Genomic DNA, 23,667 nt, shown 5'->3' on the forward strand with positions numbered 1-23,667 from the left:
TTGTTGACGCAGCTTGCTGCTGCGTGTTGAGATCCTCTTCCTCGCTGGTGAAAAATAGGGTGCGTTGTCTGCCGCACCTTGGAGGTCATTCGGTCCGTTTTCTCTTGCATTTTCGTACAATTCCATGTCGTCATCGGTACTGCATTCATGATGTTCACGGTCCGATGTTCTTGTTTGTTTCTTGTACTTACGGGTCGCTGTTGTAAATCCTTTGTCATCGGCATTTGATTCTTTAATGCTGGTGCTGGTTGTTGGTTTAGAGGTATTTGGTGTAATCGTTGTTACTTCGCTTTTTGAAGTGGCTGTTGGTTTGGTGGTACTGGGCCGGATCGTTGTTGAGCTGGTGTTTGTCACTGCCTGGTCCGCAGTCGTTGGTTTAACAACCGATTGTGGTTTAGCATACGGTGATTGTATACCGGTTTTGGTCATAGCAGGTGGAATTTACTTAGCAGTCTCTGCGCAAGGTTTTCCGTGGTGCAGTGGCTGATCACAATACTGGCATGTAGGAATTTGCCCTGGGTACGTGGTCAGTGTTCGTTGAGAATATTCAACACCTCAAGGTTATGTGCATGTGAAAGTCAATTAAGAAGGAATAGGTTTTGTCAGACGCATTCTCACCACACGAGTCCTGGGAAGAAGTTCCTCCAAGTATCTTTCGTAACACTATTCACCTCTCCGTATTTTGGCATGATTTTTTTGATAACGGAGGAGTTAGTACGTGGTGCCACGTCATGTATCTTTATTTTAATACAACATCTATATACGTCGGGATACTGTATAAAATGTCATTACATTCGACGACATGTTTTATGTTGGAAAGCGAATGATTCTGCTTGACTAATATTTTTGAACATAATCAGTACATGACGTAAATGGTGGAATTGCACCGCATTAGCTTCTGCTACGTTGAGCTTCATGTTCGCCTTCAACATTTGCTCCGCTTCACGAATTGATGGTCTTACGGGACATTTCAAATAGTCAATAGCAACACAGTTTGCCCCCAACGAGCCATACTCTTGCTTTGTATTATCACTCATAGTTTGTTCACGTTTTACACACTAGGTAGATGGAATCAATTTTTGCCTTTGAAAATAGACCAAGCGGCGCGCGGGTAAATTTAGTTACTTGGCCTGCTATAGCAGCGGAGCGATTTCTAGCGTCTGGACTGAGCGAGATGAGAAACCGAACTGGTGTTCGAATGAAATGAAATATGCCGAAAGCTTCAAGAGGAGCTGCATAACGAATAAACCCACAGCATGATATCGGCTTTATATTTGCTATATAGTGGCACTAAATGCACATATAAAGCATACATGCTTTAAAAATCCTTGAAGTTTGTACGCCTAATATCAGATTCATATATGTATACAAAGCAAGCGATAATGCTATATTTCGGCTGTGCATGTATACATTAATGATGCTAATATTGAGCTTTATTGCATTGTTAATTCTATAATGGAGTTTTTATGCAACATGAGTGCAAATGTATAGCTAATATTGTGCAATGGCTTAATGCTTATGGTTGCTTGGGTAGTGCACTGTCAAAAACGAAAACGACATTAGATACCTTTATTTTGCTTTTTTTGGATATTACTGATCGATATAAAATGAGTTTCCATGTTTAAGATGTCAGTGAAACGTCATGTTTGGGTTTGACATTTAGAAGAACCGTGAGTTACTTATTGGCGAATCCAAATTGAACGAAAAATAATCGTTAGAGGTAAGCTCTTATACTACCCACTTGAAAAAATCCGAGTGGGTAATTACTCACGGAAAACTTTGAAACAAACCTCAAATTTGAAATCTGCCACGCATGTGCGCGTTTGCTATTCTCTATGTACAATGATTTCATTTACACAAACATATCGCGGGTGATTTTATGTGAATGTAATGCAAGTGTGCGAAAATGCAACAATTCTCTACTAATGGACCCTATGTTTATTATACCCACTCGAAATAAAGTTCTAAACTAAAGTAATAAAGACTATATTTAGTTCTGTCATTAAGCTAGCGTCGGATTCTAATGAGACGAAGTCGAAACGCAAATTCCATAACTTTAATTACGTCATTCAATTCAGCTCGCAAATGTACACTATAGCCACTCACTCTACTTTTTTGTTTTGCCCAAATTGCCTATGCAATTCCTCTGGATGCCTACTTCTCTAATCAATATAACAAAAAATCTTTTAATGTTTATAAAAACCGAAATTATCGTACTAAATACACAATTTTCATCATTTCCCTTCAACAGCAAACAATATGTGGTCTCAGCACACCGTAGTTGTTTCTTTTTTCAAACAGTGTGATTCAACATTCGAATAATAATAAGATATTAATAACAAGCAATAAAAAACAAGCATATGGCAATCGTTGCTTTGCAATTTATTTAATGTCGGATGGATATCGGTAACCAAACAATGAATAAAGGGGTTGTATACCTCCTTACTCGGCGAAATGCAACGCTTTAGTCGTATTTTGTATGTATAAATGAAGTCTGAAGCGAACCAGCTACGAAGTGTTCAATCAAACATTTTATTTAATAAAATGTCATGAAAAATATAAATGAATGAAGTTCCCAAGTAACCACTAAGCCGAAAAAATGGCATCAATTCGGTTTTATAGCCGCGTATAGAACAAGGGTAACTGAGCTTTTTTCAATGGAGAATGCAATTTACGCACTGACCCAGTACACGCGCATTAGTTGATGCCAAGCTACCACACGGAGTGTACTGGAGTGTCTGGCTCCACCATGATAATTTATTACCGACTAAAATCCATTGGGCTCCCCCATTTTTCTCCTCAGGGACTACCTCTCGGTATTACTTCTGGGGGATGGCTGTACTTGATGTACTCACTCACTCTCGCTCACGCGTTCATACATCCTTTATGAGGCTTACTTGGGTGCTCGCTCTGTCACACCCTGATTCACTCTCTAACACTCCATATGAGGCTTACTTTTGTGCTCACCTCTATTACGCCATGCGAGGCTTACTTGTGTACTCACCTTTTTCGTACCTTGTGAGGCTTACTTTTGTGCTCACCCCTAACATACCGTGTGAGGCTGACTTGGATGCTCACCCTTCAACTCCTCTGCCACGCCACGAGGTATCAATAGCGAAGTCCCAACATACCACGCTACGACCTTCCCATCTTGGCATGAGGCAGTCCATATATACGCCTATTCACTCACTCTTCTGCTTTGCTTCGGGGTGCTAAACTTATAAGCATCATATTTTACTGAGGGTAACTGAGCTTATAGGCATCATATTGTACATGAGTGCTGTTCAAAAGCCACTTTTAGCGAAATATTCGGCTGATGTGCAGCCTACTCCCACTTTTCCACCGCGCCTATGAAGGAATGTCAAAACAATTTGTGTAATGGGTAGAACCCACTGGTTGGAAAAAAAATCAAAACGAAAATGATTTTTGTTTTGTTTGGAAGTGGATTTCGATCACTGACGACCAGAAGCAAGGTTTTGGGAATATTTTATTTTTCAAATTATATCCTTTCCTACACTAAACTAAAATTTATTCATCGCAGTTTCCTATGATTTTATGGCTCAAAGATTTAGTTCCCTTTAATTTGTTTGTAACAAATCTCCTAAGCCGATAAGCTTTTTCTTGTGATTACAAAGTGCTCCATATCATATTTGTTTTGATTTGGACTTCAATGTTTTAGATTAATAGAAATATCAACCATTAACAGCATTATAACGGCATCGCTGACTACCGGTTACGGCTTGCAACTACAGGGTTTTTAGGTTATAAAGTATAGCTTCATATACCCATATACGGTCTATTTTAATGCTTAATGTTCGTAATGCTTATAAACATTCGCAAAGCTTGTATAAAACTTATAAACATTTGCAAAGCTGATATACATGAATATATATGAAGGCTTATAAACATTGGACAGCTCTTATATCAGAAATCAGTAGCGTCTGGCTCAAATGGCACGTTCCCCGTGTTGATCGGAGATTTGTGCCCTTTTTGCAGTCGTTTAGCAATCTACGCCTGTGCGAAAAATAAAAGCCGCCAACGATGGTTCATTATATACCATTCTCCATAGAAAGGTATTGCAATTGCTTTGAAATAGACCGTTTAATCCTGGCCCGGAGGGCCGAGTCTCATAAACCACTTGATTCAGTTCGTAGAGAACGGCAAACGTTTGTGTGCATATGCAAGTTGGGGCTTATGGTCATTCACCTCCCGTAGCGGTACCTTACCATTGCGTAAGCTAGTCCTAATTTATACAGGAAATTTTTGTGAGAATTGTGGGATCAACCTATGTTTGATCTTTGAATTATAAAATCTCTATAAAATCATGGTGGCAAATTGTATAGCAAATACAGAGGCTCGAAGTGCAAAAACATTTCGAAACAAAGCATGAACAGCGTCTGCTAGTTTGAAACCTGAAGTAGTATCAAACTCGGAAGTTGAAGAGCATCAATGGAGTGCTCTAGCTGTGTAAAGTAAGTTGATCGCACTCAATGTAACACACGCACACACTTTTTATTCTGAAAATGGAATCAACTCGTTGGATAGATCATTAACATCAAGACTCGAAAAAAATACATTGAAAATGATCTTCGCAAATAAAGTCAAGTTCTGGAAACACCTGGATGTACTTCGACACAGGAACTGATCATCCCAGCCAGGTAAAAAGATAAAAAGAGATTCCGAACAAATATATGTATTAAACTTAACTAGATAAACCCTCAAAAAGGCAATGAGTTTACTTAGTTTAATGAGGCTAGTTACAGATCTCTGGTTTCAATGAACTTGTAATTTGAAACACAAATGATCAATCGATTTTTCTCACTGATATAACGACAAAAAAGAAGCTTACGATTTCATTGGGTCTTAGGAGCGATGCTTCTTGAACCCACAACTTTAGGTTGCCTTTTTAAGGGTTATTCCTTGCCGACGGGAAAATAGCCTCGGAACGTACCGCTAGGTATGTCATTCTGAAACGGGCCATTGGAAAATCGGTAGAGCTAACATCTACCTAGATTCAGTTGTTTGCACGGAGTGAAATGCAGAAAACTTGTTTTCATAATACCGCCAGTAGGATTTAGATGGTTACACACACACACACACACACACACACACACACACACACACACCGAGTGCTCCCTTATCATTTCCAGACCGTGGACTAGGTTTCCTTATCTAAGCATATAAAGTGTATTTTTGTCATTTTTTTAAAATAATATTTGACACATAGAATGAAAATTGACAAAAATTGTTGTTTGATTATTTTTGCAGCTAAGTATTAAAATAATTTCCAACAAAGGTCAACCGCAACAACGTTTTACAGATCGCATGAGTTTGGTCAAATTTTGATTCATTTCGCAGTCATTTTGTCGTGAACAACATATTTTTTTTGTGAAAAATGCATTTAATATTAGCTAATCATTTGTTTGCGGTTTGTCGGCGTAGACGCTAGATTTAACGAAGCGCCATAAAAAATCCAAGGGCATCAAATCGCGCAAGACCGAGAAAACTAATCGATTCGACCCTATTTCGCTAAGGTTTACCTATCGAACATTGTCTCTAATAAATCGATGGTTACAATGGCCGTATAAACTTTTGTCCTATCTTGTTCAAACTAAAAGTCTTCCAAATCTTGTGTAACATCATTTGGAACCAACCAGTCCTCAACAATGTCTCGATATTGCTCGACAGTGACGTTGGCCTCAGTATCATTTTTGAAGATAGATTGGCTCAAACTTCGTAAATGTTCTCAATTTTCACGTAGCTTTTTTCTACAAACACATGACGAAATGTTCCCAACTGATTTTGTAAGATTTCAACAATACAACCACCGAGTTAGAAGGTATATAACCCCTTAAATTTTGTGCAAATTATGTTCACGAGCAATGCTTATCTATTGAAAGAATATCGATTAGGTTTTCAGATACCTAATGAGCAATCAGATTGTTTAATAACTTAAAACAACATAGTCCCCTGTCGCAATAAAAACCTGCTTCTGGGGGCTTCTTTCGACACTTGTCATTTGATAACCGTACCGGCAATAATGGTATTCCTAGATATGAAAAGTTTAGTATATTTTACCATCATTGTGGCTCTATCAGTCGCTCTGATTGCAGTGTGTATCGATGCGTACGCTGCACCAAAAAACACTTCGGATCAAAACGTAACATCGTACTGCGAGAAACCATCTGTGACTACGGCCAGTGGATCCTTCGTGAAGCGTGAAGCTTTCTGTTCTGGTGATTTGATTTTTGAGGACAACTTCGATAAATTGGACTTGGAGAAGTGGCAACATGAGCATACCTTGGGAGGTGGAGGTGTAAGTGCTGTTGATAGTAACGGAAAACAATCCTTTCACGTAACTCTGTTTTCAGAATGGGGAGTTCCAATACTATCTAAATAGTCGCCAGAATTCATACGTCGAGCACGGGATACTATTTATCCGACCTACATTGCTTGCCGATGAAACGGGAGAAGAATTTTTGATCAGTGGTAGCTTGAATATCCATGGCGGATCTCCTGGTGACTAGTAAGGAATCGTTCGATTGCAATCCACAAAATTTATTCTCCATCCATTTTTAGTTGCACAAATCCAGCATGGAATGGATGCGAACGACTTGGTACGGAAGACAACATATTGAATCCCGTAAAAAGCGCCCGAGTACGCACAGTCAATTCGTTCAACTTTAAGTACGGCAAAGTCGAGATTCGGGCGAAAACTCCCACTGGGGATTGGTTATGGCCAGCACTGTGGTTAATGCCGAAGCTGAATCAGTACGGAACGTGGCCAGCTTCTGGTGAAATTGATCTCATGGAATCACGAGGAAATCCTAAATATTATAACTCTAACGGCACTCACATTGGCATGGAACAAGTGGGATCAACATTGCATTTTGGTCCAAATCCAGGACTGAACGGATTCGAAACTGCTACTGCAGTGAGAAATTCTTCTCCAGGAAATGGATTCAATAAAGAGTTTCACCGGTATCAGTTAGAGTGGACACCAGAGTTTATGAAATTTAGTGTGGACGATGAACAGCTGCTGCTAGTAGAGGGCAACTTTTGGGAGCGTGGAAGCTTCGAAGAGCGTGCTCCAGGAACACCGAACCCTTGGATTAGTGGAGAAGAAATGGCACCGTTTGATGAGGAATTTTATATTATCATGAACCTGGCTGTAGGCGGATCAAACGGATATTTTCCAGATAATGCAAATAATAATGGAAAAGTTAAACCATGGGCGAACAACTCGACAACGGCAATGAAAGAATTTTGGACCGCTAAAGATAGTTGGCTACCTTCTTGGAAGTTGGCGGAACAGAGAAGTAAGGAGGCATCACTGCAAGTGGATTACGTTAAAGTTTGGGCGTTGTAATTAGCTTCTGTAAATAGTCAGAGTAGGGGAGGTGAAGTTGAATAAAATCTATTTTGTATGAGTACTAATACAATCTGTCATTTTTAACAAAATAGATAACAAGAAAGATTCTGAGCAATAAAAACAAGAAGGGAAACATCCCGAGCAACACCGTTTGTTGACAATTTCTACAAAACAAATTGTTAAAAAGAAGCGTGCATCAATTATTATTCAACTAATTTAACAACTAATAAAGTGTACCAACAAAAGTTTATGGTTATGCAACAAACCGCGGCATGTTGCACGCGTTACTTGGGAATGATAGGCACCGACGGAGATATATTGTGCCGCCTTGAGGTCGTACCAACCGTCAATGGTATACAGTGCAGGCCGGAGAGAGTAATTCTGAGATTTAGAACAAAGAAAAGAAGAGCTAAATTTTATTCTAGATGGCTTTTGAGAAGGTGTATACAAGGAATACATAAAAGAGTTCGCGGTTTGCCAGGATATCCTGAACTATTGCATTTGCTGATCATCCTAAGGACTTAAGGGAATCCTTCAATGGAGACCTTACTTCACAATACTGGATGTCGTTATAGCCGTCACCTTAAACACAGAGATTGCTCTCCACTAGCTGAGACACCATATGAGCCTGGAAATCACATGAATGAAATCGCAACCCACATTCAATCCGCTGAACCAAGGCTTCGTCGATATCTTCTGGATAATAGAATGTAGACATCGTTCAGCTCCATATGGTTCGAGAAATAATGCAAAATTCATCAAAACAGGTTGGTCTTTTCTAATATATAACCCAGTGGGAAGGTAGACTGAGTAAAGTTGGAGCAGTTTCGGTGTCGGTTTGTTTCCAAAAGGTGACGGATACTATACTAAAGCGATCCTTAGTAACCAATTAAAAAGTAAAGCCATAGGACCAAGAGAAAACAATGATTGGTTTGACGCGTTTGATCACAAGTGTGCTGGAATATTTTATAGCGATAGAATTCCAAGTTCTTTGTTTTAAATTCAATATTGCTTGTTCTTGGTTTTTCTCGTGACTACAAGTGACCTTTAAATGGAGGGGCCCCCAATCTAAATATTGGATACAACAGGAGTGGACGTTAGTAACTTTTATTGTACTGAGCTAATTATACTAATTTTCACTCATCATTAGGAAAAATGTTCACCAATTTTGAATTGAATTTCAAAGTATGTATTAGTATTACTTCTACAAACAAAGATTGATTTAGAAAAAAAATATTGCGGAAGTGAAGTAGAAAAACCGAAATTACAGGGCAATTAATTTTTAGCACCTTATCGTATTTTGGTATTTTGATTGTATAGGTCACATCTGTATTTTTGTGCCGCATTCGTCGCTCGCTAGCCGACGCTAACTGGACTTTCATCGTCTATATGAAATTGCATCTGTAATATAAGTGCTTCGCTAGTCAAGTGAGTGATAAGTATGTGTATGTATCTTCAGATAGTGCAGTATAAACACACTCTGGATTTTCGTTTCCCATAATATATAACTTCTGCATTTTTATTTCTGTTAGAATTGCGCTATATTATGATGATCGAATCCCAATATTTAGTGCTTCGCAGTTCGATAGCAAAATGGTTTTACTGGGCCAAATACCGACCGGTTTTCTGTTAAAAAAACCCAAGAAATCCAGTAATTAAAACTCAGTATGAAGCTTATCAACAGGTTTTTTGCCTTACGCTATCAATAATTTCAAGTAGTGACAATTACATTAATCGTGTATTAGATTTTGCTATAAGATTTCAATTACCAGCTCTAAGGCCAGTCATTACACACTATTTGTAATTATAACCCAGACATAGCCAATCCCTCTTTTTATGTAGAAATGTGTGTGGACGGCGATGAGATTGGAATTTTTAAAACTAAAATATACGTACTGCGAGAAAAGGCACTTTCAATTGCAATAAATGTTCGTTGCACGTTTTGCAGCCCTGACGACAAAAACTAGTAATTGATTCCACAGTAAATATTACCAGAGGTTTTGACAATTTGTTAAAACGGAGCATGCTCCCATGGACCAAAAATTTAAAAAAAAAATTGTTCAAATCAGTGAAAGTCGATTACACGTGCCTCGTTTACTTGGTATATTGTGTTTTTTACTTGTTGTGGGGTAAGGTGGGGCAAATCCGATCACACTCTGCTATAGTAAATCGGAAGCAGTACGCAAACTAATATCAGTGTCTTCGTGTAAGCATCGAAAATAATCATAATGGTGGTCAAACAACAAGTGTGTTTTTACAATAACGGATTTGATGTTTGTGCATAATTGACTGCTGAATATGTATTTTGTGAATGCATTAAAAGGTAAGTAGATTTAAATTCTTTGATTAAAGTCCTACAAAATGTATTGATGAATTTGGCACAATTTTTTTCATTTTTTTTAAAGCGTAATGAAAAATCACGCGGTGGTGCAAATCCAACCTCTAAATAGTAAAGTACACTCATACATACACACACATACACACATACATTCAAACACACATGCACACTCATACGACTTTAAACTGACAGGCGGACTGTTCTACTCCCTGAGTAAGGAAGGATGGCACCGATTTGAAATAGCGAGTGGACTAACAGCATGGCTGCCTCCCAACAAAACCCTGGCAGGTCTCCAGGTACGTTCAAAACTCGTTGCCATTTAGTTGGTTGCACTAGTTTCGGTTGAGCAGTCCCGATTTTACGCTGATCCGGCTCTGAACCCATAAAGGATAGTGTCAACCCTTGCTTGACCTCCCTGCTGCTCACATATTAGTATGTATAGATAAGCATGGGATCACTAGAGGCGACTATGTGCAATGAGTGGAGATAGCGGCTCGAAGTTGGGACCCAACAAAATGGAGCAAGAAACTTCATATGAAGTAGACGCGGCCAAAAGCCAAAAGCGGTTTAACGAGGTCACCACCTCGGCAAAGCCAACCAGTGCAAGAACAGCACGACCAGGAGAAACAGCAGCCGCAGCTTCAGCACCAGGAGCAGCCGCAGCTTCGACAGAAGCAGCAAAAGCAGGCGGGGAGTGCCTGGTTGAAAATATCAAGCTTGCCGAGTATAGTAAGCTGTGTGCTTCAAGTGTCAAAAGTTCGGCCACCTGGCAAGAAACTGCAGTGGACCCGACAGGAGCAAATTATGCAGAAGGTGCGGAGAAGAAGGCCACATGGCAAAAGAATGCTGGCATGCTCCGAGATGTCTGATCTGTACAACTGAAGAAGGCAACAACCACGTTACAGAACGCTCCCGATGTCCGGACTTCAAACAGGCAACTGCATCGAAGTCACAGTGGAGGTAACGAAAATCAACCTCAACCACTGCAACACAGCACAACACTTGCTGCGGCAATCTGTACCGGAGGTTAAATGCGATATAGCCGCACTGAAGAAGGAAATCAAGCTCAGTAAGAAAAGAAGAGCTTTACTGCAACGCCAATTCGAATCCGTGGGGCGACGCCTCTAGATTTCCCATCGCGAAGATAAGAGTCCGGCAGACCACCAGATAGGTGCCCGGAGAGGATGAGAGTCATCGTAGAAGCGCTATTTCCACAGTATGAACCTTCGTCCTGGCCGCCCACGCCATACAGAACGCAGCATGACTACGAAGAAGAAGCTCGGGTAACTAACGAGGAGCTGATGGTGGTGGCAAAAGCCTTGAGAACCAAGAAGGCCCCGGGACCAGACGTTACCCCAACGAAGCTCTGAAAACAGCAATCCTATCGAACCCGGATATGTTTAGTACCGCGTTGCAATAGTGCATCGACGATGATGACTTCCCCGATATCTGGAAGTGACAAAAGCCAATGCTGTTGCCGAAGCTAGTCAAGCCCCCTGGAGATCCTTCAGCATACAGGCCGATGTACTTGTTGGATACAGCCGGCAAGGTTCTTGAAAGAGTAATCCTTAACAGGCTTACGACATACACAGAGGGAGAAAATGGACAATTCAACATACAGTTCGGTTTATGGAAAGCACAGAGAACAGACGTCCATCTTGAACATTCAACTTGTGTAAAATCTCTAACGGCTTCGAAGGTAGTTGGGATATTCAAACCAGATGCGCTACTGTCGTTGTGTTTTTTGTCGTTGAATTCGACTGAATTGACAGCGGTTATTCCTCAACCCAGTCAAACTAGTCCAGAACAGGTTCGAATTTCCAGTATGAATTCTAGCTCAAATGCATCTACCGATAGAGTCGGAATCGGTTGTTTTCTTTGAGCAAGATTCCATACTGAATCCATTCAGGATTTCGAACCGGTTCTTGAATGGATTGGCAGATAGTTGGGATAAGTTGATGTTGCGGCGCTAGTGATAATCGTATATTAATTCAAATGTTTACACACGTTTTTTAAATATTTTTGTTCGATCATGGATGTCTGTGGGGCGAGTTGGTCGGGTTCCTTTCTTTCGGCACGTACGATATCTTTTTCTGCTCAAGATACTCGAGCGTCTTCTTGGCGTAATAGGAAGACGGCTTGCCTAGCCAGAAGACGTACTTCCCATCCGCATAATGCTCCTTTAAGAACGGCAGAAGAATTTTATCAAGACACTCCTCCTGGTACACTTGTTGACTGATGGCCAGACCGCTCGCTTAAATCATGGCTTTGAAATCCCTCTCCCTCGCCCTCTTCGATAAGGTACATCACAGCATAGTTTTTTTCAAACTTTTGCTTAAACTTATATTTTACTTCGGGAGTGTGGCCGACTTGTCGCTGGAATAGTAGCTGTCATTTCCTGGAATGTGGGTCTTTGAGAGCGGAAAGTAACTTTCATCGTCCAGCACGAACGATTTCCCGCGGTAGTTTTTCGCTACCGGCCTTCCGCTTCAAGCTCAGGGATGCCAGGATCCGGTAAACTGTACTCAAAGGCACGTTTTCGTGTTGAAAGTGGTCTACCTTAAAGTTTTTTCCACGATGACGAGACCATGCGTTTCGTAAAACCGTACAACACGTTCGCGGAGCGCTTGCTGTTTCGACGCCATCTTCGATGGAACTGACAGCACCCGAGCGAAAAGAAACATGTCACTAGGGAGTCTAGAGAGCAATTCTCTTGGCGAGAAAAAATTTACGCTCTTTACTTTAATAACAGAAAGGTATTGAAATCATTATCATTTTTTTATTGAATACCCGTTACCAGTTCCCGCTACTTATGAACTTTTTTTCCTGTCGCTCTTCGTTTCGTGGATCCGGGATCAAACTGAGAACTTCGTCTGATGCTAAAGAACATTAGCGGCCCTTACACGTTCAGTATGTTTGTCAATACTAGAGAGTATTGTCAAAAGTATTGTTCGTGTAATGGAAAAATGTTGTATTGACGATGTGGATTTCAAATGGGATTGAAATATTGTAACAATATCGTCATTACTGGTATTGATAAAAATATTGAACGTGTAAGGTCCGCTATTAACATTCTAATACAAATGGTGCTTTTAACTCTTAATCAAATTACTGTAACTCCTGTTCTTGTTATGATAGTTACCCAGTGAATGTTCATACAAAACCTAGAGCATGCAGACGATGAGTGTTCTGTTCCCCACATACGGTAAATCCATCCGCATAATGCTCCTTTAAGAACGGCAGAAGAATTTTATCAAGACACTCCTCCTGGTACACTTGTTGACTGATGGCCAGACCGCTCGCTTAAATCATGGCTTTGAAATCCCTCTCCCTCGCCCTCTTCGATAAGGTACATCACAGCATAGTTTTTTTCAAACTTTTGCTTAAACTTATATTTTACTTCGGGAGTGTGGCCGACTTGTCGCTGGAATAGTAGCTGTCATTTCCTGGAATGTGGGTCTTTGAGAGCGGAAAGTAACTTTCATCGTCCAGCACGAACGATTTCCCGCGGTAGTTTTTCGCTACCGGCCTTCCGCTTCAAGCTCAGGGATGCCAGGATCCGGTAAACTGTACTCAAAGGCACGTTTTCGTGTTGAAAGTGGTCTACCTTAAAGTTTTTTCCACGATGACGAGACCATGCGTTTCGTAAAACCGTACAACACGTTCGCGGAGCGCTTGCTGTTTCGACGCCATCTTCGATGGAACTGACAGCACCCGAGCGAAAAGAAACATGTCACTAGGGAGTCTAGAGAGCAATTCTCTTGGCGAGAAAAAATTTACGCTCTTTACTTTAATAACAGAAAGGTATTGAAATCATTATCATTTTTTTATTGAATACCCGTTACCAGTTCCCGCTACTTATGAACTTTTTTCCTGTCGCTCTTCGTTTCGTGGATCCGGGATCAAACTGAGAACTTCGTCTGATGCTAAAGAACATTAGCGGCCCTTACACGTTCAGTATGTTTGTCAATACTAGAGAGTATTGTCAAAAGTATTGTTCGTGTAATGGAAAAATGTTGTATTGACGATGTGGATTTCAAATGGGATTGAAATATTGTAACAATATCGTCATTACTGGTATTGATAAAAATATTGAACGTGTAAGGTCCGCTATTAACATTCTAATACAAATGGTGCTTTTAACTCTTAATCAAATTACTGTAACTCCTGTTCTTGTTATGATAGTTACCCAGTGAATGTTCATACAAAACCTAGAGCATGCAGACGATGAGTGTTCTGTTCCCCACATACGGTAAATAAATCACTTTATCATGCCAGGGGAGGTTGCTGTATCATTCACCTCACGGTGTTGTGAAAGCCATCATAAACGATTGACTGAATAAGATTACAGGTAATTTAGATTTTCCGTGAGTAAATGAACAACGTCATAGCGACGTTTTTGAGAAACAATTTTCGAAAAGAGATTATGCCGGCACGTTGGAAGATCGTGACCTACGACGTATAAAACTTTGACCACTTTATTTAAATTTTTATTTAAAAGTTATCTAGTATCTCGTACAATATCTGAATTGTTATTGAAATAGCTTCAGTGGGGAGCTTGAAACAGTAAAATGCAATTCAAGTTCTACGATTAGATTGTGATTTGATAGCACTCGATTTGGGTGCGATCTATTTTGTGGTATAAAAGACTAACCAGCAGAATTGCGGGATTAGTGTCTTTATTGGTCTTATCGTGTTCAAATGAAAATAGTAGTATTATTTGCGTGTCTGCTGGCACTTGTGCTAGCTGAAGAAGGCACTCCGAAATGCACACCGTCGGTGACCACAGCAAGTGGAACAAGAGCGCCAACTGGAACTATCTGTTCAGGAGATCTTATTTTCGAGGATAACTTTAACTTTCTTGATTTTGAAAAATGGGAGCATGAAAGCACCCTTGCTGGCGGTGGTGTAAGTATAACTATAAAACTCAAATTATGCGCCAATTATACTAAGCAAACATTATCCTGTAGAATTGGGAATTCCAATGGTATACAAACCATCGATCCAACTCCTATTGTGAGAATGGCATCTTCTACATACGTCCTACCTTGCTGGCTGATGATACAGGAGAAGCGTTTCTGACCAGTGGTACACTAAACATTCACGGAGGTCAGCCAGCTGATCAATGCACTGCCCCATTCTTCTGGGGTTGCGAACGAGCTGGTACTGCCACAAACCCGATCAACCCAATCAAGAGTGCTCGTGTCCGCACGGTCGAATCATTCAATTTCAAATACGGTCGTTTGGAAATAAGGGCGAAGATGCCAACTGGTGACTGGTTGTGGCCAGCTTTATGGCTCCTGCCCAAACGTCAGGTTTATGGCTCATGGCCGGCTTCCGGTGAAATCGATCTAACTGAGTCTCGTGGAAATCTTGATTACAGAGATGCAAATGGAATTCATATAGGTGTTGAGCAGGTCGGGTCTACACTGCACTTTGGACCCAATCCGGACATGAACGGATATATAACAACAGTGAGCCACATAAACAGTGCCGGTGGACAGGGTTTCAACGTTGGATTCCACCTGTATCAATTGGAATGGACCACCGATCATATTACATTTAGTGTTGACAATCAAGTTCTTCGACGTATTGATGCCGGAAGCGGATTTTGGGATAGAGGAGGCTTCGTCACACATTCACCTGCGTCAGAGAATCCTTGGATGCACGCAACTGTCATGGCACCGTTCGATCAAGAATTCTACATTATCATGAACCTAGCGGTCGGTGGCACTAATGGCTTCTTCCCAGATGTTCCACCAGCGACTAATGGTGCCCGTGGGAAACCTTGGATAAATCTCTCAAGTACCGCAGGTCGTGACTTTTGGAACGGTAGAGGATACTGGGCTCCGACGTGGCAAATGGGAGTAAATAGAGGCAAAGATTCTTCGCTGCAAGTGGATTATGTAAGGGTATGGGCATTGTAAATAGATAGCAAACTGATTCATGCAAAAGCATATTTGTTCTTAACTATCTTCCCTGATCGTGAAACTTGAAAATGAAGCTTAAAAGTTTTGAATTGCATTGTACCATTTAGCATTTGACCTCGCTCTCATTTAATTTTTCCGGAACTGGGTTAGTTCTTGTAGCTGATTGTGTTTTAATCGAGGCATGAAAACCAAGGTTATTGATGCGATACATTTCCAACAATAATTTATCTACATTACCGGTAATGATGAGATAAGTGTGTAAGACGGGTGACGTTTATTTGAGCAGATAGAATTTGAAATACATATGAGTCTGGTTTATACCATTTCATTATGAATTACCTTCTTATTGCAACACTCGGTTGGCATTGAAATATGTCAAATGTGAAAAAATAAAGAAAGGATTGAAAGCCATTAGTCAATTTTGTACGGCTGTAATTTTAAAGTCCCTGAATTTAGAGATTATTTAAAAAAACAACTTTTCGCGGAATTCTTCTCTTTTTTCGAAAATCTAACTCTAAAGTGGCTTCTGTGTACTAGGTGGCAAAGCTACAACTTTAGCAGTGGTTGAATCACTGCTAGGAATTTGTGCTTTGCCGTGTCTTCTCATAATTTCCCTGATCGGAAGGAAAGGAGTAGGAAGAGGGAAGAAGTAGAATTGGAAGCGTGACAGTACAAGAACAAACAGCTGGTTAATTTAACTCAGAAATTCAAAACGCCTGCAAGAAAGCCTAAGCCTCTTTACCATACTGGGTAAGGAACATTCGTATGTCTCTGAGTTTCAGTCGTCCATGTAAGGACGGTCGAAAACTCGAAATCACAATTGCGCTACTGCTGAGAAGTTGCATATCAGAGGCTATGAGGTTCCGTAGTCAGATTCACAAAGATAACATGAAAATGACTCAGCGCACTGAATAGTTGCCATATGTGAGAGTTGCTGTGGCCGCTTAAAGCTCTGATCAGCCCGCCGCCTGCAGTGGAGTTTCGAAAAATGTAGGATATTGTTCTAGAAACGCCTTTGTTTGATGACGCGTTTGTAGATTTCTCTCCCCTCTTCCCCTACTTAAAGCATCCCCACGACAGTATTGGACGTACAATTGCCGTGTAAATCAAATAGATGTATTTGGATTTGAGACCCAAGGTCTTTCCAAAAGTTTGTCTGCACTGCACGAAGGCCAGATACATTCTCTTGACTCGAAACTCAATGTGAGAAGACCACTTTAGTTTGGAAACCAATATAACTCCAACATATTTTACTTGATCTGCACACAGTAGCTCAGAATCAAGGAACTGCAATGGACGAACCCCGATTGTTATTCACTTAAAGAAAAGTGAAAAAAATCACTGAAGTTCTGTTTGGTTAACTGATAATTTAACTTGTCCACACTAATGTTCGACAGCTCTTATTGCTTGTTGCAATAAGTCAAAGAATGTTCCGGTGCAAAGTCCAGTATTTAATATTTGGTAATCGTCAACAAACCACCCGTAGGTTGGAAATCCAAGCTCCATTCCCGGAAATCCAAGCTCCATTCCTCAAAAAGCTGTTGGCAACCAGGTTACCATAGCAAAGTTGCCGTCCTGAGGACAGTCACAAATACTCAACTTACTTACCTCTGCCTGTTTCAGTGACGACCAAAGAATGAGGTTACTAAGCATTGCGTTTATCCAACCAGCAGATACTCCATGACCACCTTCAATATCTAGGAATACACCCAAGCTAGATTGCTTGCGCCTTTTCAGTATTGTACACAACATCGTGTAGCAGAGTAATTGTGGATTTCCCACACCGATATGCTTGTTGCATTTTGTACAGTGGATAAAACAGCGCTAATTCGTCAGTTGGGGGTTCGCTATGTTGAGGTGTTCGGTAGCTGGGTGTCCGCATGCCCCAACTAAAAGATACTCTTATGTCAAAACTGAAAGTCAAAAAGTGATTGACGTTTCAAAGTCATCAAGTTCAAGGGGCTCATTAGTTGGTTCCTGTGGCTAACTATAAAAAAGCATACTTTGAAATCAAATGGAACTTTATTTTTTGAATTCATATTCCGGAATGTTTTTAATGAATTAAATGTGTTAGATATTGCGCTTCTTCCATTCAGCATCATTTAGTTTGAGTCGTTGTGTGTTAGTTGCTAACTTCTTGGAGGCCATCTCTGATGTATTCAATCACATTGTCTAATGATTTTTTAGCTAGTGATAACGTTTGGCCGGGCCCAACCTTAGGGGTGCGCAGAAGTATTGATCTGCTTCAAAAGATAAGTGACTTGGCATTAAATATATCAGGGTGTTATATTAGGCGGCCTCTCAAGAGAAAATTTTCTATCTGCTCATAACTTTTAGGTGCATTAACAAATGTTCTCACATCGTCAGAGACGCACTATTCCATGGGTCTAGATAGTATAATAATCTGTCGAAGTGAATGACATAGCTCTCGTAAGTATTTCTGCAAGAGCGTGCTTAAAGCGTCTTTTAAGAGAACGCTTCAGATTCTTGGTAAGAGGTTCTTGAAACAGCCTGCATGTTTCAGTAGATTCACGTGTGACAAACTCGAATCTGTGAACACACACTCAATCTCAACATTATCGGCGGGCATGTAGCAAGCAGTTGTCCTTCATGATATAATTAACGCCAGTAATGTCATTCGCTTGCTTTAAACCGGATCTGGGCAGTTGCGTAGCCACCAAAATTAGTTGGATTGAAAAAAAACAAATTAATTGGAGCCGACTATATTGTCTGATCACTACATTGAGAACATATTGTTTTAAGCATCATAGAGACTTTTGGAAAATTGTGGGAATTTGATCTTGTAACTGATCTCTTAGTCGAGGTCCCATAGTTTTCAGATTATCATGAGCTCTTTCGTGAAGAGATGATTAGGGACAATGTCCCGAATAGGAAGCGCAGTGTGATGTTTATAAACATAAACTTGCTCACCGAAAAATGGTATACAATTCAATATATGCTAAAAATGTCAGGTTTTTAGGTTTATAAAGCAAGCGATATCGTCAGCGGAACATATTTAAAAATATTTAAAATACAATGACGGTTAATTTTCCGTAAAAACTGCCATGGGCTTAAACAGGGCAAACTGTCATATGGGCCTGTTTAGGGTTGTGGTACCGGTAATACCGGTACCGAAAATCCCGGGAATACCGACCCATTTTTGGTACCGTAATACCGGTACTGAACAAAAGCCAGTACCGGTATTTTCGGTACTATACATTTTTTTATGACAAATATGTTAACTCTGCAGGGGGATCTGTTTCAAAATATCGGTCTGCAAGATAACGTTTTATTATATTAATTTGCCTTCTACATAAATCGTTGAGATAACTCCTTTGTGTGGGAATGAGGCGGGGCCATCATCATAGTAATTCTAGAAGTTAAATTAGCGACATTCTGATTGGTTTCCATGATAAACTGGGTGGCGCGTAATAAGACTATGGTCTAAGTCATGTCTATATTTTGTTTGCTCTTAAACCTTTATCTATAAAAGAACGAACAGCGATTTAGTAGCTAACAGTTTTTGATTTGGTGAACTACTTCAAATGAGGCGATTTGTAAATATTGATGATCGGAAAATTCAGCAAAACTCCATAGTTTACAGGAAAGCAAGGAGCCTTGATATGCATTAGAGAATAGTAGGCAAACGACATAAAGGTCGAAACCAATTTTCAGAAAGCAAGAGAGGAAATGCGATTAACCTGCTCGGATTTACTGCCATTCTCGCTTTGATTTACTGTTGTAATCGGGTTTCATACATTTACCATCTGTTCAAGTCGACGAAAGGCGCACCACTTAGCAGTTATTGATTTCAAAGTGGCCTAAATTTCGAAATAAAAGAAGGTGCCCTATACGAAAAATATCTTCTGTGAAATAAGTCTTCCCATTCCGAAGCAATTAAAAACAATAAACATTTTTTTTGATCTGCAAAAATCAATCATCTGAGAATAAAACCATCAGTTTGAGCATTCAATTTCAGCTTGAAGCTTCTTTCAATTTTTTTTAAAAAAATGTTCGAGTACCGGTACTTTACCGGTACTACCGGTCCTAAGGGCTTCAGTACCGTAGTACCGGTTCTCACCAAAACGGGTCAGTACTGCGAAACCTAGGCTTGTTCCTCGAAGTGATTCGTTACCTCATGTGTGACGACTTCACTGGCATGCGCAATCGAAACGACTATTTAGTATTATTTCTTTATTTAAAGGCGTTAACTTCGTACGTCATTACGACATTATATTGTTATTATTTTGTTATATGGGTATTGTTGCTCTGGAGAAACGGTGTGGTCTATTCTGTAACAGATGATCGAGAAGTCCCACGTTCTTGAGAAAGGGCAGTAGCACTTACTCTCGAACGGGGTCGTTGGCGAGGATCTTTCTGGTGGAATTCGGAAATTTATAGTGCTGCCAGAGATCGTCGAACTCCGCATAGTTCACTAACATATGTGCCACTGTGGTTCAGCTACGAATGCAATGCATCTAGGTAAAGAGACACGCGATACGATGAGGGCGTGAGAGACCTTCGTGTGTCCAACTCTGAACCGCGACAGTACTCGTCGTTTCCTTCTATCGGTCCAGTCTGTCCAGCAGCCGAGCGAACCTTCAACGAACTGCGCTTATAACACACGAACGTTTCCATTATCTTCGCTGGACTGGACCAATATTTCTGCAACTGAGACATGTCTTGTGAAAAGTTGGCGGGTGTGTTTTTCGCTGGCCTGCCCTCAGCCCTTCCAATTCCGTCGATGCAGCAGTGACCGGGGACCCAGCAAATTTGCATGATTGGGACATACTTGTCCTCGATAGCCTGACTGAAGGGGTGGTGGGATTTCCTCGACTTAATGGCCGAAAAGACTGCCAGAGAGTCAGAAAGCGAAATGACGGTAGTATCTTTCGCTTTCTGGACGATAGTCAGTGAAATAGCTGACGCCTCTGCAGCGAACACCGAGCATAGCGCAGGTCCCTCCTATTCTGCTGTGGTTCACTACCAGCAGCACCGCTCACGATTGCGTCCATGGTTGTGTCATGGCCGGTCGCGAACTCGGTATAAGCGGGCGATTGGGTCGAGATCCATGTTAGTTATTCCCGATGGATCTCGCTGACTATCTGTACGAAGCAGTCCTTTCCGGCTGTATACTCCAAAAATTTCAGTGCTCGTCTAGCGATGCTGAGTACAGCCGCCCAACGTAGGGGCCTCTACGCAGATCACTTCAGCACGCGTGCTGGGAAACAAACCAGCAGCAGCGCCAGTTGTTCTGTGGTAGAGGGGGCTTAAATTGTTGATAAGACCCTCCATATTGCAGAACGTAAGCTGTACCCCGCAAAATATCTTGCTGTTGACTAGAACCTGGCTAATGTTCAGAGCAGTGTGACGATGGCAGCTGATTGTTTTAATTGATCGCAACCGGTTCTGGTAGTCAACTTTAACACGTCGAAAGTGTAACGCAAAGGTGAGGCGGCGGTCCACGTTTATCCCCAGTATCTACGTTCCTTGTGGTAGGGAACGACCGCTTCGTCCACCAGGATTGGCCTTCTTGTTGTAATATGGTTTGTGCTACAGTGGTGCGCAAACACGATTTTAGCGAGTGACATGTTTCTGTTTGTTTTTTATCGAAAGGAAACAATCAGCGTTTCCCTCGGGTAATTTTTGCCAGTTGCTCCAATTAACAGACTCGATTCGCTAGTTGGGGCGCAGTCGTGACCCAACTAACGAATTTGCGCTGTATTCGATAATTATCCGTTTCAAAACTTTAGAAAGAAAATAACTTAAGCTGGTATGCCTAAAACTTGGGAATAAATCTAATAGTTATTTCTCGCCATGCTTTCGGAATATCTCCGGTAGCGAGACTGCTAAGCATAATTTTTTTCAAGACATGTTTGAAAATATCAAATCCCTTTTGCAGCAGCACGGGAAAGCTTCCATCTTTTCCAGATGATTTATGCAGAGCAAAGCTGTCAACTGCCAACTTGACCGATTCAATGGTAACCAATGGGCGTGTTAACGCCCACGAGCCCGAATCACAATAAGATCTGTGAACATAGTTCATCTCTAGATCGATACAACCTGGAAAGTGTGCATCGAAGAAACAATTAAGAACATCTTTTTCGTCTGTCACCTAAACTGCCGTGATACGCATAACAGTCCCACCTGCATAGGAAACCCGTAGTAAATGGGAGTGTTATGCGGATCATGGCAGTAAACACCATATCTGGTTTTTAAGAAGTTCATTTGACAATCTTCAAATATTGTATATAAACAATATAGTCGCAATAAATAATCATTCTGCGATTAGCGTGCGCCTTGAGTATGCTGCCAGACCTGCGCAACGTAAAAATCAGCAGATGGAAAAAGTGCTGCCAGGCCTGCGCAACGTAAGAATCAATAGTTGAAGCTCAGTGTAGAATATGGGTTTATCGGTGTAATTTGTTTTTGCATCAGCATAATTTTAGGGATACTGCTTTAAACTACCAGAATCTTGCCTAGCTGCGTTAGAAAAAATTATCCCAAATACATGTAAGCAGAGAATGAGCATTTTCGTTAGCGAAAAAAATTTCTGTTTCTTTTTTCCTGCCAACTGTGCCCCTTAATGAACTGGTCAGACTATGCAATGATCGTTATCTCATGTGGGTATTAAAATATGATCATTAGAACGAAATAATGTAGCTTTCTCCTGCTGGAAAGATAATAAATCCAAAAAAGTTTTCTCCCTAATCTGCACTGAAAAAAATCAAAACGTCAATTCTATTTGCTTCAAACCACTTGAAATCCATATGAAGAAGAAATGCTAGTGTTATCACGCGCACACATACCTTCTATGTGTCAACTGTATAAACTATGTATGCACACACATAAGTTATATGTGCGTATTGTTATAGAATGGGGTTTTATGTGTCTTATAGTTATGAAATGTGAATTTAAGATTAATATTTCTAATAAATACGCACATTAGCTTTATGTGCCAGCAAATAGTGTCTATCTGCCTCCGCTAATTGCAAAAATCTATGTGAAAAATCAATAGGCATAACGTTTACATTTTTTTGAGTGTATGAATGTCGCCACCTCTACTATAATGTATTGTATTGAACTGAGAATTGTCATTACGTACTGCAAAATTTACAGTGTACTAGTAACCTTTTGTGCCATGGTGGTGCCAGCGCGCCGTCTTTTAAGAAATACAAAAGTGAACCATATTGTTATTTTATAATATTTGCAATCTTTCAATGTTGAGAGAATTTTATTTAACTGGCTACCCTCGTTTAGACTATAGACATTAGTGTATAGCTTATCAGCCAGCCCGCTTTGTAGATCTAAGACATTTGTTATATGCACTACGAGCTCTAGACCAAAGAATTCCTCCAGTCGATTTAATAGCTTCCTACCTACCAGGTAGGTAGCATCCTACCTACCAGGAGCGTATCCAGTCAAAAATTTCGGAGGGGGTCCAAAATTTCGACTTTAAATGTTCATTGTACAATACGTAATATGTAATAACCTCATTTAATAAAAATCGGTTATCGAATATGGCTTGGAATGATTTTAAACTTAGAATGAATTTAAAATTGAAACTATTTTAAAATTTCTCAAGAAGCTAAAAATTTCCGGCGGTGGGGGGGGGGGGGGTCCAGACCCCCAAGACCCTCCCCCTGGATCCGCCACTGGATGCTACTATGAACGAGTTTGCCGTATCCACGAAGTCATCCAAGTCATCTAGTGGACTAATTGTTGAAGATTATCCATGAAATTTAAGGTGACATCAGTCCAGATCCTCTCAAATTGATGTCTAAGATGTTCCAAATGATGTGATGAGCATAGACCTTTTCTGCTACAATATGATACAAAACATTTGAAATGATCAGAGGGTTATGATTCGTTATACGGTAGATATGCCGAATAAGTTGTATACCTTTTGCCTATGCTACCGATAGTCAGAGTAACTGTGAAAGCAAAGATATCGAGAACTATTGGCTCCGATATTAGTCACGCGGTAATAGCTTTATATGCAAGAATGCATGCACGAGGCATTTCAC

The 23,667-nt window shown here is 40.6% G+C and overlaps 2 protein-coding genes across 2 annotated transcripts; both read left to right on the forward strand.

The window, feature by feature from the left end:
- Nucleotides 1-6,031: 6,031 nt before the first annotated feature.
- Nucleotides 6,032-7,401, forward strand: LOC131683566 (beta-1,3-glucan-binding protein-like). The gene is made up of 3 exons (XM_058965643.1): nt 6,032-6,316; nt 6,372-6,526; nt 6,580-7,401. The coding sequence occupies exons 1-3, from the start codon at nt 6,041-6,043 to the stop codon at nt 7,367-7,369; spliced, it is 1,221 nt and encodes a 406-aa protein (XP_058821626.1). The 5' UTR covers nt 6,032-6,040; the 3' UTR covers nt 7,370-7,401.
- A 6,994-nt stretch (nt 7,402-14,395) lies between these two features.
- Nucleotides 14,396-15,664, forward strand: LOC131683568 (beta-1,3-glucan-binding protein-like). The gene is made up of 2 exons (XM_058965645.1): nt 14,396-14,618; nt 14,681-15,664. The coding sequence occupies exons 1-2, from the start codon at nt 14,412-14,414 to the stop codon at nt 15,635-15,637; spliced, it is 1,164 nt and encodes a 387-aa protein (XP_058821628.1). The 5' UTR covers nt 14,396-14,411; the 3' UTR covers nt 15,638-15,664.
- Nucleotides 15,665-23,667: the final 8,003 nt, after the last annotated feature.

Source organism: Topomyia yanbarensis, chromosome 2 (genome assembly GCF_030247195.1).
Source record: "Topomyia yanbarensis strain Yona2022 chromosome 2, ASM3024719v1, whole genome shotgun sequence".
Lineage (NCBI taxonomy): Eukaryota > Metazoa > Arthropoda > Insecta > Diptera > Culicidae > Topomyia > Topomyia yanbarensis.

Bases quoted from the DNA above. Each gene is read 5' to 3' on its own strand.
- LOC131683566 (XM_058965643.1), top strand. From the start codon at position 6,041: ATGGTATTCCTAGATATGAAAAGTTTAGTATATTTTACCATCATTGTG. The intron at 6,317-6,371 runs GTAAGTGCTGTT...CTCTGTTTTCAG, and splicing joins ATACCTTGGGAGGTGGAGGT to AATGGGGAGTTCCAATACTA. The intron at 6,527-6,579 runs GTAAGGAATCGT...ATCCATTTTTAG, and splicing joins GGCGGATCTCCTGGTGACTA to TTGCACAAATCCAGCATGGA.
- LOC131683568 (XM_058965645.1), top strand. From the start codon at position 14,412: ATGAAAATAGTAGTATTATTTGCGTGTCTGCTGGCACTTGTGCTAGCT. The intron at 14,619-14,680 runs GTAAGTATAACT...ATTATCCTGTAG, and splicing joins GCACCCTTGCTGGCGGTGGT to AATTGGGAATTCCAATGGTA.